The following is a 16573-nucleotide window of genomic DNA, read 5'->3' on the forward strand; positions in this document are numbered from 1 at the left end:
AAAAAGTTGCGAGTAACTTGGCCAGCTATGGCTATGAATTTAAATCTATTGTTCTCTCTCTCTCTCATTGGTCTCTTGCACCCATGTTGCCATCTTTTCTCTCAGTTTAAATGATCAACCTACAGTATCTGCATTTGTCTTTCCATACCTTGGCAGCGAGGGATTGGTCGGTCCCACCTTCCGTCATGCTGACATGTAAGGAGCGCAGACCCCAGCAGGTAGAAGCCTCGTTTACAGTGGATTGCCACACTTACGCCGTAGCTGAAGACTTCTGGGTAACGTAGGCCCGACTGACGCACGCCATTCTCCACGTGGCCAGGGTCTGAACAGTTTACAACTGTAGAAGAGAACAGAAAACTCTGTTAGAGCATCCACTACTGAATAAGTTCCTAAAATCAAGTCTATTAAAATAGAAGGAGATGAGATGAGATGAGAGGAAAAAGTAGTTAACTGAGATTTTAGATATCTATTAATCATCATCATGTTGTGTCATCATTGACAGGTTTACTGTTGCATGACTGCATTCATAAAATGTGATGAATTACATAGTGGGAAGGTGGCATACATGCAAAGGGCACACCCTATTTTTGACAAATTTTGTCACTACAGTAATTGTGGATTTTTGGGTTAATGTGCTGAGTCTTCATATATAGCTTGTGCAAAACACGGAAGTAATCAAATCAGAACAATCTCTCACAATAATCGGGAGCATACTGAATACTTTTAGGATACAGAGCCTTGAACCACAGTGTTGTAAATTCAGATCACCCTTGCTGCTCTGTCCTGTTTTTTTTTTTCTAAACTGCTCTTTGTCATAACCTTCTTTGTTCTCTGGAGTTCGTCTTTGTTCTCTCTGCTCTTTCCTCTGGTCCCCGTGACTCTGCTCTGCTCTCTGGGTGGATGCCAGTCCAATAAGTGTGGAGTTTGATTTTCCACATGTCACAGGGGAGACTGACATTCACTCAACTTCAAGTCCATGGGGGACATGGGTGTGTGTGCATGTGTACGTAAGTGCGTGTTTGTGTGCGAGTGTGTGGGTCTGGCACCCTATGGGAACAAAGAAAGTTTCAGTTTCATAACTGACAGCTGCTGCTGGGAGGGAGAGAGACACACACACAAAAAGAATGGGAGATGGAGAAAGCAAGCAAGCGAGGATGAATCCCTTCAATGGAAAACCCATGTGAGCAACTACACTGTATCGATCTGCTCTCATGACTTTGCTGAATGCCCGCGCGTTTGTGTTTTAGTATATCATAACGGGGACACTACCAGAGTTCTGGGGAGGCTTGTAGTATAATGACCATGCATGGTCAGCAGAGGAGAGAAACATGTCTCTGGACATGTACCCAGCTGTGTGTGTGTGCACAAATACATTTGTCTAGTTGTCTATTTATAGACACACACACACACACACATACACACATACAGCTCTCATCGAGGCTGAATAAGTTCAATGGTAAGAGTGTATTTATACTACAATTATTCAGTTCACAATTTAACAGTCTGCTGGCAGCACATTTGCACAACAATTTTCCAGTTGACATACTGTGGCTAGAAGAAAGTTGAGCCAACAAATACTGACTTCACACTGACCATCTAAAAAGCATGGCTTGAGTTGGATATAATGTTTTCTTTTTCAGCAACCATCATGTCATTTGATTACAATCTCACTCATTTGCTCCTGAGTGACGGTGAACATCAGTAAAAGAAAGTGAATGTAATTATTTTAGAGTGAAAACAATGAAGGCACATGAAAGATGCATTACTGCATTGACAAAGCCTGTGTGCGTGACTGCTTTTTCTTGTTCTTAACATAAAACAGCGGTGAAATGGAAGAAAAACCCACATCACCGTCTCATCCCATTGTATGTAGCCCGGTCTCCAGAACCAATTCAACTAATGCCTCTATAGGGACGTACATGGGTATAAATCTGTAACTCTGTTAATATATGAGCTTGTGACCTTTGCAGACAGGTAGGGGGCTGCTCCACTGTCCGTTGAGTCGACACTGAGCACGAGCATTTCCACTGAGGATGTAACCTCTGTTACAGGTGAAGTTGACAACATCATTGAGGTTGAACTCGCTGCCATTGGTCCGTCCGTTGGATGGGTTGCCAGGGTGACCACAAGTGATCGCTAAGGGAGTAGAGAGAATGACAAAGTATGACAAATTGCAGTTGTGGAAAAAAGTATTATTTGGAACATTATAGTAATTTCCTGAGCTTTAAAAAATATATTTTTATGTTTTTGTTGAAAGATACAAATGCTGCAGGGAAAGTCAGTTGGAGAACTTTTTCATTTCATTTCATTTCATTTATTGGATCTCCATTAGCACCAGTGCATTAGCATAGATATTCTTCCTAGAGTCCAAACATTCAGTCAAAATTGACTATTATATTCTTCCAAGTCCATCAGGGGGAAAAGTAGAACAAAAACAACTAATACAGTCACAACACACAGATACAATCATACAGTAGACGCAGACATACGTATATAACAGAAGACACAATACACCACTTGTACAATACAATTAAGAATCAATAAATACAAGGGGAAAGCAATATAGCAAAACATACAAAAAGCAAAATAATAATCTCATGAAAAGAAATAATAGTCAATTTCATAGAAATTATGAGAAATACAGCCAAGAAATAACAATTGATTGCGTAGAAATAGCCCAGAAATAATTGATTGTAATTGACAATTGCAAGAACTTGGTGGAGAAAAATTCTGACCTTTCCCAAAAAGTTCAAAGCATGTGCAATCTTTTGCCTTTATGAAAAACATGACATTACTATGAAATTGACCGTTTTTTCTTGGCTATTTCTCGACATTATCGGTAATTAGCGGCCTAAGAATTAAACAGTTACTGGAATTATTTTTTTTACTATGTCTTTTCACAGTAAACGACAAAGTAGTAAACCATGATGCGGTGCTGATAATCTGCAATGGTTTTGGCATCACAGAGTACTTACGGACACAGACGGGTGTTGTTCCAGACCACCGATGGTCTTGCTGGCAGATTCTGACGGATGTGCCAATTAGGCGATATCCTAACATGCACTGGTACACCACTGTGTCACGGTAACTAGAGCCATCTCCACTAATGTGGCCATTGACTATTGGATCTGGAGAGTCGCAGTGACCAGCTACAAGAGACAGAAAGATATAGAGATTAATACACTGTACTTAACTTAAACTCACTCTATTCTCTTAAAAGTTATTGCCGTTGGTTTAATGAAACTGTAGTTATAGCCTTAAAAAAGCTACTTTAAGTCATTGTCTAAACGGTTAGACTTCCAACCAAGGTGCTCGTTCTATACTCAAATAAGCGGGTGAGTGATCAGTGCTCAGAAACGGTGCAGCTCTGTGACTGCAGTTCTAACCATGCAGCAATTACAGGCACACTAATGGCCTGTTAAAATCAGCACATTTAAAGGATTTCTCTGTGTTTGCTAAATGGCCTTCAAGTACCACATCCTTTCATGATTTCTTAAAACCTGAGCATGTAAATTGCAGGACACAACTTGAGGGCTTAGGTGTGGGAAATCGTTGAATTGTATTCAATACCATTTCAACTATTAGCAGACCAGTCACCCGCCTCTCACAGTCAATCCCTTCCTTCATGTTCATGTGCCTCATGAAGTCAATGACTGAGACCCAGTGCCCTTTGATGTGTTTGGCATTTAATACAGTTTTCTCTCAAATGATTCGATACACTTTCTTGAATGATGATTAATGCCGTGAAAACAGACATATAGAAAATTCATTATTTCCCAGAACTCATGAGAGATTACTCTTGCTGATATTTCTACTTTTAACACCATCTACGACCCACCAGATATAGAGGGCTTTTATCATGAATAACAAAACTGTTTACAGCAGTGTGCATCTTTGAGATTTCTTTTGAAGCAAATTGTGATTTATTGCGTCGATATACTGTATGTACCTCCAGATTACAACACACAGAGGATTGTGTGAAACTGCCACATGTTAAACACCGAAATACATCAAATTATAGCCTTTCCAAATTTACGAGGAACAGATGCTTTGCTTTCGAGAAAGAATCACATTTCTTTAATGAACAAATAAAATCAGATTACGGATATTAAAGGATTGTGGAACATTAACACAAGTGTTGTGTGTGAAAATAACTGACCATACAATCTATCTATTAATTAGAAAACTTCTGTGATGTTATTCTTTGTATTTTATATCTGCATCAGGCCGATTGGGCCTTTCAATATAATTTTTGGGGGTTTATAAACCCAATATTTAAAAAGTAGTTACTTTATGTCAAAGGGCAATTTTAAGATTTTATCATACTGAATAAACAACATTGTGATGCTGTCTGATTCTCAGCATATACAGCAAGTCAATAAATGCAGTGCAGTTACGTATCTGGCATTCAACCAAATAAAAACACTTTTGCAGCTGTTATTAAATAGTGGTTAAAAGAGTGTGAATTTAAACTTGTATTACATTATTGTTTAGGTTATTTTGCACACTCTTATTAATAGCATAATTTCAGAATAGTAACACAGACAACGTGGACATGCCTTAATTTATGCATTCATCACATAAAATGTGTGTCCTGCTGCATTAAATTTATTATTTAGCATGTAACTCCAAGGCTGAATAATCAGAGTAGAGAGAGAGAGAGAGAGTGTGTGTGTGTGTGTGTGTGTATAAAATCAGGATTAATCATCTCTGGTCAGTGCGTATTGAAGGTCTAAATCAAGCCCTTAATGTATTAAGTCATAAAATGTCTCAGTTGTAGATCATTTGAGTTACTGAGGCATGTGCACAGTTTATCTTACTTATTGCTGGTCTAATTTCCATAGACCTTACCTAGAGTCCTGCAGTAACCCCATGTAGTAATAAAGTTTATGTATAAAATCACTGTATTAACACATCTCCATTAAAGATCAGTTATTCTTTTTTACAAAAATAATTGAGATACACTGCCTTGCCCTGTGCTTACCAGAGAAAACATGTTTCCATCACGCTAGTTTGGCATTACACAGTAAAATCTGACAAAAAGTGATGCAATAGATCTTTAATGCAAGATGCCTGTAAGCCTTTGACTCTGACAAGTACACTACATTTCACTACCGGTATGCATTGTTTTTAACTTGTCACGCTCTTGAATCTGTAATTTAGCTTTTATATTTGATCAAATTGTTAATTTTTATTCCAACGTGTCTGAGGACAGGTCACTAAACAATGTACATCCTATACTGTAACATTTAATGGACCTTACCTAGACACCTGGTTTCTGCACCACTCCACAGTCCATTAGCACCACACTCTCTGACATGTGACCCCACCAGCGTGTAACCATGGTTGCACATAAAGATTGCCGTTGCTCCAAATGTGGTCAGCGTCCCCAGTTTTGTCCCAAAGGGTGGAGATGGAAGCTCACCACAGGAGATGACTAAATAATAAAATAGTGATAATGAGACCATGTCATTACAGAAACACACTGGAAATTAGAACATTTCTGGTTTTATGAGGGAATAATACACTCTGCGTTATGCTGTTTGATGTTTTCATAATGTTGAGTTAGATGGACAAAAGACTATAAGACCTGAATTTAAACACTTCATATTGAATGTTCCAATCTAATGCTGGGCTGAATTAGATTTAGGTCAGAAGATTTAAGATCCTTTCTCCTTAATATCATTGGAGACACTGGTTTCAAACCACTAGCCAGCTTGAAGAACAGACACATCCATTCTCAGGTCAAAATAACATTTGACAACCACTGGTCTAATGTGAACTAGAATTCAATTTTTAATCATTTTCTGAAACTCCTCAAGAGTACACATTTCACTTTTTCATTGGAATATCAAACATTATGCAACGCTTAGAAATTCTGTAGCCTATTGGAAAGTTTTTCTGAAATAAGCAGCAGAGGCACATTGCACAGTAACCCTCTATTTGAAAAACCAATCTTCCACTGCCAACATATACCCCACATTTAGGAAGTACACTCTATTGGAAACAGTTGGATCACAGTCCCCAAGACAGCGAACAGTGGTAAAGATCCTAAGGCATTCGGAAACACATACACCTGTTGAATAGTTTTGCAAAGGAGGAAGTGAGGGTGTTGCATAAACACACTCACAGAAAAAGTAGCTTCCTCTCAAGGTGTAAACAGCCATGCTTCCACTCAAACCAATTGAAAAGCACATGCTTTCTTGGCGCAAAACAAGCTAACTGCATCAGAGGAAGTACTTTCGCTGAGCTTCTGCACCGGGCTGGGTGGACACACAATATGGCAGCAGCTGGGATGCAGTTTGTATTGATGCAGGTGTGTATGAGTGTGTGGGTTTAAGTTGTTTTTTTTATTACTTGGTTTGTATGGTGCCCCGTCCATGAAAGTTGTTGATTTAAGTAGCTAACACATACGTGTGAAGTGTGTGGAGTGTGAAGTATTTCATGTATGTGATTATACAGCATGTGGGCATGTGTGTTGACTCAGTTTAAAGGGAATCTCTTAAACCCCAGCTATGGTTGTGTGCCTGTGTAGACTCATAAATGAAGTTATATGCTATGCCGAGTGCCAAGGGAGGTGAACAGGAGCACAAACCATCATATCATAGTGAAGTTTTATTACCTCATTCAGAGGGGGAATGGGTCAGATGATCCTGAGCAAAACAAATCTCACAGTAACAGATGTCATTTCTTTTGCCCAGGATGGTCATGACAGTGCTTATATGTATGTTTCAATACTTACTCTTGCATGTAGCTGGGTTATCGGATCCCTCCCAAGTCCCGTTGGCAAGGCAGCGAAGAGTCCGATGCCCAAGGCCCAAATAGTACCCCGATGAGCACTCCAGCATCGCCATAGAGCCAAACTCTCCAAGCCTACCGTAGAGCAGGCGGTAGGTCATGTGATCCGACAAGACGCTGTCAATGCTAGGGCAGTGGACCGCTGGAAAATATAACAAAATAAAACAATAATTTACATTACACGTTTCCTTTATGTAACTTCCCATTCACCGTTCAAATTTCCAGTTTATTTATAGTTAAAGGACCTACAGGAGGGATGCTTAGGGAACTTTGTCCATAGAGCCCTTTTCATGCTTTAGTGATAGGCTACAGTGGGGTCGAAAATTGCTATGGAGAAAATATCTGGATATAGCTAGTTTATTTCAACATTTTCTATTTTTCAATATCACTAAACATCACTTCATAATATCAGTGCTCCTTTATGAGGGTTAAAAAAACAGCAACACTTACGCAGACATCTGGGGGCTGAGGCAGCATTACTCCAGCCGCCATCCTCCAAACACACTGCTGACACTGAAACATCGGGGTCAAGGTGGTAACCATGGTTACAGTGGTAGGTTACCTGGCTACCAACAGTGTACTGGTAAGCATGGAAGCTTCCGTTGCCCGGCGATTGGGGAAGCCCGCACGAGACCGCTGTCACGGGACAAAGACACAAACATTATAGAGGCCATTCCTCTGAGACAGTTTGTTGTCACTTTTCACTGCCATCATCACTGTGATGGATTTTACCTTGACAAAAAGGTGGTGGTTCGTCCCATTGGAACAGCCCGTTGGTGTGGAGCCTGCAGGTGGCATTGGCTGAGCCTACAAGGCGGTAACCACGGTTACAAAAGAACTGAAGTCTGCTTCCTGGACGGAGTTTGGTTCGGTTGACCACGCCCCCATTCACCGGAGGATCGTTAATGCTACAGTAGGCAGCTGGAGACACACAGAAACAATGAGAGAGACACAGGGAGACGAATTAAACAAAATGTGTTTCTCTGGGTTCACAGGGAACTCTGCCAATTAGTGGAAACACTGTAGCATTCATTCATCCATTACCAGGCATTTTGGATAAAAGACAAGTTAATTATCATCTTTGCCCCTTATTGCTTTACAGCTGGCAACAGTGTCACCGAGTTTAGTCGACACAACAGTGGCACGAATCACAAATCTATGAGGTCGTCACAAGGAGATCACAAGCAGAATACTGAAAGTGCTTGTTCTGAAAGCTTTCCAAGTAATGCAATGTTTTGTCTTGTTGGAGTGGAGCATAAAAGCACAACTGTTAGAGCATGGACAACAGTCTAAACATCAGACAGAACATGCTGCAATGGACTACTTGGCTCTCTCTTCCCCGTCCGATGTGGTCATTGCTCCACCTGGTCTTGGCTCGTCTCCCTTTTGGCCTCACATCGGTGGAATGACTTTCCCGTTCCAGTCAGGACAATAAAATCACTTTGTAATTTCCATTTTCATCTATAAACCTGTCTTTCCAAGAGGAAATGGCCTCCTTTTTGCTCACTCTATCTGTTCAAAAATCAATCTGTTCTATCTGCTCCACTAATTTCATATCTTATCAAAGCTTCTCTAACATGATAATTCAGTGTTTACAGTAAAATTTAAAGATTAGTGACTACTGCCTAGTCCTTCATTTCCTTACTAGTGAGTTTTTATAATTTGAATAAAGGGACGTGAACTCCTCTTGGATAGGATTTTATCCCAGCGCCTACTGTATATACATCATAGGATCAGTTGTTGTTTAATGCCGAGTTGCACTAGCAGTTTTATGGGGACTGTAGAGGCTTGAAATTACCTCTCACCCGGTCTATAGGAAACATTTATATTTGAAACGCTATAAAAAGAAAAATCTCAAATAACCCTTCATACCTACATTACCTGTGCTGAGAGAAAAATACAGAAGCAGTTCTATATTAATCACAGTCAGAATAGGATAGATAAGATGAGGCTAGATACTGTAAGTGCATGTGCGTGTGCAATGCGGACACAATGAATGACACACACTCAATTGGTGATCTAATGTAGGGTATCATTGTACTTATATTATGGTAACATCTGAAATAAATGTAAATGATTACCGTATTATTACATTTTGGTGGTGGTTATGATTTGGTGTATTTGCTCTTTTATTCATTTCCCCCATTCAAATATCATAAAGCATCAGTTCTGTTGCTGTGATAACTTTCAAGGGTAATAATTAATTTCACCAGACATTTGCCAGCAAATCAGTTATCAATGAATATAGAAAGGTGCAGTATTGTGGTGGCACATCTAAACACTAGGTGGTTTGACTTGGCCCTAAATCAACTTAATTTTTTCATTTATTCCAAATATATTTAACTGATTAATCCAAAAACCTAAAAATGAAAAGCATTGTTCTGTTGAAAATATTACATACATTGTTGATACCCAATAAAAAGTAAGTGACCCACACTTATTTACAGCCCAACCAATTCACCACCTAACACACCCAAGCAGCAAAAGGGGAAAAAAACAGAGTGAGTGTAATTTCTTTCTTTCCAAACTGCTTTTAGAAAGGTCAGTGGATAAATAAATGTGACACAATTAAGAAAAATGGCACCAAGGTCATTTCACAGTTAAAGTGCATGGAGAATGAACAGAATGATAAGAAAAAAGGCACCAGTGACTGTAAAAAAAAAAACCTAAACTGTGTGCAACACAGACCCACACAAGCATCAATGCATACACACGTAGGAGCTGTATCAGTGAGGACATACATTATATATTCCCCTAATGTCATTTTTTATCTGTTTCTGCACTGTAAAGCTAAGTAAAATCAAAACAGCCCACTGAAGAAGTGGGGAAATGATGAAACAAAACTAATAAATTATAAATACATGTTATATCAATTGATAAATATAAACTTATACTGAGACAGACAACCACAAAAGGCATGTACAACAAAGTGCATGACTTTGAACTATGGCCAGTAGCCAGAAAAAAACCCATGCAAGCACAGGGGAGGACATGTAAACTCCACTCTGAAGAGCCCAAGACCTAGGATCAACAGTGCTAACCACTACACCACTGTACCACTGAATAACTATACATATACGGCACAATATATAATGGACTCTGCGTGCGTGACATGTTTCAATATAAAGCACACCAGAGCATGAATGGTACTGTATAGGAAGTGAGAAATCTCTATCATAAATTCTCTGCTCTCTGTATAGCTGCCGCTGTCAGGGCAATACAACACCATAGGGAAAAGACAATACTATTACTTCAGGCCATTGTGCTGATATAACCCACAAACTAAAATATATTGCACATTTTTTTCAGTATACGGAGCCAGGACACTGACCTTGTGACTCACTCCTCTGAAGCCCAAACAGGATCAGTGTCGCTGTAAATTCTATTTTTTATAACTGAGACTGGTGGTCATCTTCAACAAATTCTTCAGGAGTTAAAAACTGAGACTGAGGGAGCTGCTGAGAAATGCTCCAACCTAAATTTAACTAAGCTAATGGTTTGAACATCACCGTGTTGGCAAGGACCTGCAGAGATAATGCACTCAATCTGAAACAAATTGTCAAATTAACAAATTGTTCTTACTCATTCTCATTTGCTCCTAATTAGCCTGATGCATTACAAAAAGAAAGTTTCCAATTAGAAGTGCTTTCTAAATGATTGTGGCTTATGTACCTACACCCTTGATGCAGCAATTTATTTTCATGAGGAGAAAGGCATTTGGGTTTGTTTTTTATGCAAGTAGATACAGAAGATTTTTCAGCATGGCAGGATGGTGCAAATTACATGTTTTCTTGACAAGGACACTCATCTGCTTGTTTGCCAGACCCATATTGTAGCCTTCCTACTTGAAATGCAAGCGATGCCTATTCATACTTCATTTTAATACAAAAAGGGTCTATGAAAAAAGAAAGAAAGATGGATGTTAGATGTACCTGAATATCGTATCTTGAATCCTCTCTTGTTGGTTGCGTGGTCGGTGGACCATCGTAGATAGAGCTGGTTTGTTTTCGATGTGAAGTTGAGCTGAGATGAGTGGTTACCACTTAGAGCAACAAGCAAAGGGCTTTGTCCTGAGGATCCTAGAGAAACAATAGAGTGAGATTTCAGAATCGCTGTATATACTGTAGCATAAGTTATATATGATGTGTAAAATATCTCATTGTATATGAGGGATGGATACACATTTTTTCTTTCATACTTGTGTGGTTGTCAGTAAATTTGCAATTTCCAATAATCTTAGAATCTTCCAGATGAGTATTATCAGAGACAGAGATGAACAATATGCTGCAGTCAGGCTGAGTTTTATTGTGTCTGTGAAATGTAGCACATGACGCTGACAGCATCATTAAGTCACTAAGTACCCCAGGATTACTTGTTGTAAATGTGTTCTGATTGGAGCATATTATTTAGCTCAATCTCATGTTCACAGACCACAACACTGACACCTGTGCTCGTCTTGTCTGTGAAGCCTATAAATCCAAGCAGCAGTAACAGCCCTGAGCAACTTTGGTCTTGTTTAGAAAGAAGTCATTTATCTTCATACAAGAGTTTATACATTTAGCAATGTACCCCTCATTTAAAAGTGTTCTCCACAAACATCAACCGTCATGTTGACACCTATACTGACATTTTGTTCCCTTCAACAAAGTGAAGGGAACACCAAATCAGAAAACATCTCCAGTCACAGCCACCTACTCAACAATGATGCCACTGCCGTCAGCAACATCAAAGGCAGCTACAGTCTGTTTTGGGCCAGACAAGATAAATGCAAATAGACTTGGCAGCACACAGATATTAGTCGGATATTAAAGAACTGATATTATATACTTGCAAAAACTTTGTTTGTTGTCACCACCCACTGTAGTTTTGTGAAGTTATATGAAGTTCTTAATATGCGCAGCGCAAACAGTCTGTTGTGCACACTTTCAAATTTACTCTCACACAAACTTCTTGGAAGTCCTGGGGGGGACATTCCCAACACGACAAATAAAAATTAAGTGTTGTGCATCTTATTAAGTGTTGTGCTACTTTTCATAAACACACATGAATTAAAGCTGTGTGTGTATGTGCCTGTGTGAATGTGTCTTTGTGGAGTACAAACACAGAGAAAGCTTTGCATACCATCAAAAATCTCCAGTTCATCAAACTGCTTCTCACTGTGGAACATCTCTACATAGATATTGATGGTATAACCTGGGGGAACAAAATAAACTTAATTTACAATCACACTCAAAAAGCAGCAATATAGAGTAGAGACCATACACACACTGCACACATAGACTACGCAGAAACATTCATGAATATGCATCATGCATGTAAGTACAGATGTACATACATAATGTGCACACTCATCACTCTGACACACTGTATTTTACATACACTTATGTTTTCATACACCCACACAAAAACTCATGCAGTTTACATGAAGGAACATACAGACGGTCTCTCATACAGTACAACACAACATACAATCAATCACTCAAACTTTTTGTAAATATAAATACACACACGGTTATTTCAGTCCCCCAAACATAACATTACACACACACAGCAGCCTATACACAAACTGTATAAACCAGGGATGTCAAGAGAACCAATACTTTGATGACAAGATATATCTATCTATCAAAAGAATTCTCAAAATGTGACATTATTTCTTTGCTACTGTAGTACCGAAGGTGATGCTTCAGAGACTGAAAAGGGATGTAGGCTATAGTCGTACTCCAAGTCTTTAAGTCTGATATCTAACTCAAGGACAGGTAAAGTAAACAACACATGCCAAGCACCAATGAAAAGGTTAGGTATAACAACATGACTTATGGTATAAAAAACGTGAATCATCTGGGACAAGTTATAGAAATGAACAGTTATCCCAGTGCACAAATAGTGTCACAGAGCATTTCAGATTAGGCTGAAGGAGGAAAAACCTCTAAGCATGCAGCTCATTTATCTGTGCACAGGGTGTATTCAGTGTGAGTAAGTTTTTGTAATTAACTTTATATAAACAACATGTCATCAAACTGTTCATATCCAAAAAAGTTAGTGTAATTGTTTGCCAATGTTAACAGCTGGCATCTGTTTCAACAACGCTCACACAATGTTCACATAGGCTAACGTTAGCTTGTTTACGCTAGCATGGTGACAGCTCATAACATGAGCTGGGTGCTCACAACATTAACAGGCGAGTGTCATTATCTAACACCATCTTTCCAAATTAATATTTTCACACCACACAGGTGTTGCCATCATAGTCAATTTAAACCACTGCTGCACACCGTCTTGTGTGTGTTGCCTCTTTTGTCTTATTCTATTTTTGGTCGGGAATAATGGAAATTCATTGATATTGGTATCGACAACCACATTTCTGGTATCATGACATCCCTCGTACATGGCTTGTTGACAGTGTACCTGAAATCATATGTAAGAGCCAGGAGCATGTTTGGCTGTTGGGGTAGTTGCTAGGAAACCCAGGGCTTAGTATGACTCCTGATGATGCCGTCCGTTCCTCATTGGCCGGGCACTGGGCTGGAGGGGTAAGAGATAAAAGCCCATCAGTGAAAACTTTCAGGTTTCTTGTGAACTTTTTCGAACTTCCGGACTTTTCCTGAGTTGTCTAGCTGAGCACTTCTGTCTGTAAGAGTGTTTACTATTTTTTTCTCCTGCCTTGTAACAGAAAGCACGCTCTTAAAAGAGGATTTCCAATCAGGATTCTCTTGTGTCCTGGAAATACCAGGGGGCACTACCACCACCTCCCAGTGTGGATGTGTTAATGCTGCAAACTGCTGCTAAAATATGTGCTTTCGACTTGGGGTACAAATCAATAGTTATGTGCACACAACACACAACAATGAGACTATTTAACAATGGAAGACTGTATCAGTACCAACAGGCTACCAGGATTTTATGCCTCTTCACTGCTTAAATTGCCGTAAAACATGAGGCGTTTAAAGCCTAATTGTATTTCAGTCACTGATTCCCAACATTTCCCAAAATGACACATGACAACCCACTGAGAATGATGCTGAGCAGGCTGCTAAGTTTTATGTGTTGGTGGATAGAGCAATAATCACACAGCAATACAGTAGCACAACTTTTACAACACAACACACTTGCAAATTTAGGTCTTTATTTGGTGGAACGATGGTCTCCTCTGATTAGACATTTACCTCTGATAGGTTTAATATTTGACTAGTGCCAGCAGTAGATTATCAGTGAGGAAACAAGTCACGTTTTATGAGCAGACACAACTACTACTTTTAATTTTACTCATCAATATCAGCTTCCTATGATGTGGAAAACCACTGAGACAGTTCAAACAGCTGTGTGATCTCTCCTGTGGCTGGGGAGAAAACTTGTCAACAGAATTGGGGGCCTGGAAAGACGTGGGTGTTTGCTAGTCAGGGCACCTCAGGCTGCATTATGGAAAATGCAGGATTGGTGTTGTTTGGAGCTTTAACATATGATCATAAGATTATAAAATAAAGCGTATGACTGAGGCTATGCTGTGGCACGGATAGATGCTAACATCAGAGAAATGCTCCAACACGTACTATTGATCTAGGATTAGATAGAAGTGTAATTGCAATAACTGTATGTGTACTGTAGTAGAATAAATTTGTTCCAATATGAGGCACAAATCTGAGCAACACAAGATAAGCTGACTACAGATTCAGACCACTTTGATGAGGCATCACAGATAATTGCTAAGATTCAGGGTTTGTGGTCTGATTGTCCCACTGATGCTGTCTGTGGTGAGGGACTTGAACTGAGCGTTGTCTTACCTTGACACGATGGTGCTGGAGCTTCAAAGAGCAAATGGGAGTTGAGTTTGCACATAAGCTCCGCCTTTCCAATCAGTGTGTATCCAGGTAAACAGCGATACTTTACAATATCACCTGTCACAGGGAAAATAATAAAACTCCTGTTATTTCATCATATACTGTTTATACCAAACCAAATCATAGATATGTTTAGAATTCTAAGACTCCATAATAGTTATGTTAGTGATGTTAGTTACAAAAGTTACTGTATGTTGGCTATTTTACTTCATTTTAAGAGACATGATTGCCAGGGTTTTTATTTTAAAAGAGGCAAAAGTGTAATACAATACTGGTACTGTTATACTGAGAACACATGCAGTGAGTCCATTCTCATCAGGGGGGTCTATAAGTTTAAAATTGCAGAGCAGAACCAAAACACACAAGATTCAACATTGAGCTTTTCAATGAGTGTATCATTGACCGGTAACAATACTAGAGCCGTCTCTATGGCCCTCTATTCTGCCAGGTTGTAAGGATATAAAATTCACACCACACGCTCTCAAATGTTCTGAGGGCTTGTGAGGTTTTTATGTCTGATTACCCCAAACTACTCCCCTTTGGTTTTTATAGAGAACAGCGTGAAGAGTTGCAGTCCTTATCCTGTGAAGCACAATTCTGTAGTTGTACTATCACTGTCTGGATCACTGTTGTGTTTGTTTGTGACCTATTATGGACAAGTTATCTAATGACATTTTTTCCTCATATAAACTAATATACTGTGAACGATAAAAAGATAAACAATAACAAAGAACAAATACAACGCACAATAATACAAATAATAATAATAACAAATCAACAAATCTTTCAAAAATCAGCAAGGTTTTCTGAATTCATAAAATGTTGACATTTCAAAATGTAAGTTTACTGCAGAAAAATGATTCTATATTTTGCCAGAAGCAACTAGGCTCTGCATACCGCTGGCAGGGCAAATTGATTATGCTGGGGTTTCATGAAATATCTACTTTTTTCAAAATTACAGCTCCCGTTGAACTAAAAGGTCACCAAACCTAAGAGTAAGATGCTTTCAGCAAATCAAATAATACAGCTGAGGGAAAATGGAGAACTGAGGAGACAGCCGCTTATTTCTCCTAAAATGGATGTTATTCAAAAGCTTGGGAAGACATATTTGGTAATACATTTCATAAAAGTACAATAAGCAAAAAGAGGTCAGTTCAAGTTGTGTTTAGCTTAGTTTAATGTAATTCACGTAATACAAATAGAAGTTAAAACTATGTGGATTAAAAGGCTGGTGGTTTAAGTGCTATTTACAGACCACACAGTGAGATTAGCACACGGCATTTCAGTTTCTTTACATACTTGTGAATAAGACTCATGTGATACTAAACCTACTGAACATTAGCTTGATAAATTACAAGATACATATTCAACTGTAAATACCATTAAGACAACTTAAATGTTGCATTTTCCCCACCGACAGAGCCAGCTGTTTGCCCCATTTATGCTAAGCTACACACATTCCTAAACTCTCTGTAGTGGCTGGAGAGAAATGCAACAGACATAGATCGTCTCATATGAAACAAAAAAACTAATGAGTTTGGAGCCAAATTTGCATTCTGTAAATTGCAGTTAAAATGTAAAGATGTGTAGAGGACGCCGTAAAAATAAAACGTGTTTAAAAGAGAAAGAAAAGCACTGTTAAACATGCACAGAGACATAATAAATTGATTATTTTATGTTTTATGTTTATGTTTGTGTAGTGTCAACAAATGTTTTGTGTAAAAAAAAGCTAAAAATAAATCAAAACAATTACCTATCTGGAAATCTTCATCTTCATAGATCAGCTCTGCATTCTCCACAACAGGGGGAGGAGGGCACTTCTTCAGACGGTAAGCTGGGGAGAGGTGCAGGATGTCAGATGTCAATTGAAAAAAGTACAGTGAAGTGTATGTAGTTGCAGAGTTGCAGAGTAAGTAGAAGGGGTGTGGGGTGGAGGT

The 16573-nt window shown here is 38.9% G+C and overlaps 1 protein-coding gene across 1 annotated transcript in view; it reads right to left on the minus strand.

Annotated features, from left to right (window-relative positions):
• LOC310984129 (CUB and sushi domain-containing protein 1-like) overlaps positions 1-16573 on the minus strand; it is a gene marked incomplete at both ends in the record, with an annotated part of 396452 nt that overhangs the window by 38942 nt on the left and 340937 nt on the right. The window contains 12 exons of the mRNA XM_083969256.1: positions 149-337; positions 1963-2136; positions 2976-3149; positions 5264-5437; positions 6743-6940; positions 7249-7434; positions 7531-7719; positions 10731-10877; positions 11920-11991; positions 13207-13323; positions 14580-14693; positions 16390-16470. Coding sequence (XP_083825382.1) covers positions 149-337; positions 1963-2136; positions 2976-3149; positions 5264-5437; positions 6743-6940; positions 7249-7434; positions 7531-7719; positions 10731-10877; positions 11920-11991; positions 13207-13323; positions 14580-14693; positions 16390-16470 — 1815 coding nt within the window. The remainder of the gene's footprint in view (positions 1-148; positions 338-1962; positions 2137-2975; positions 3150-5263; positions 5438-6742; positions 6941-7248; positions 7435-7530; positions 7720-10730; positions 10878-11919; positions 11992-13206; positions 13324-14579; positions 14694-16389; positions 16471-16573) is intronic.

This window comes from Trachurus trachurus (genome assembly GCF_905171665.1).
Source record: "Trachurus trachurus genome assembly, chromosome: 3".
Lineage (NCBI taxonomy): Eukaryota > Metazoa > Chordata > Actinopteri > Carangiformes > Carangidae > Trachurus > Trachurus trachurus.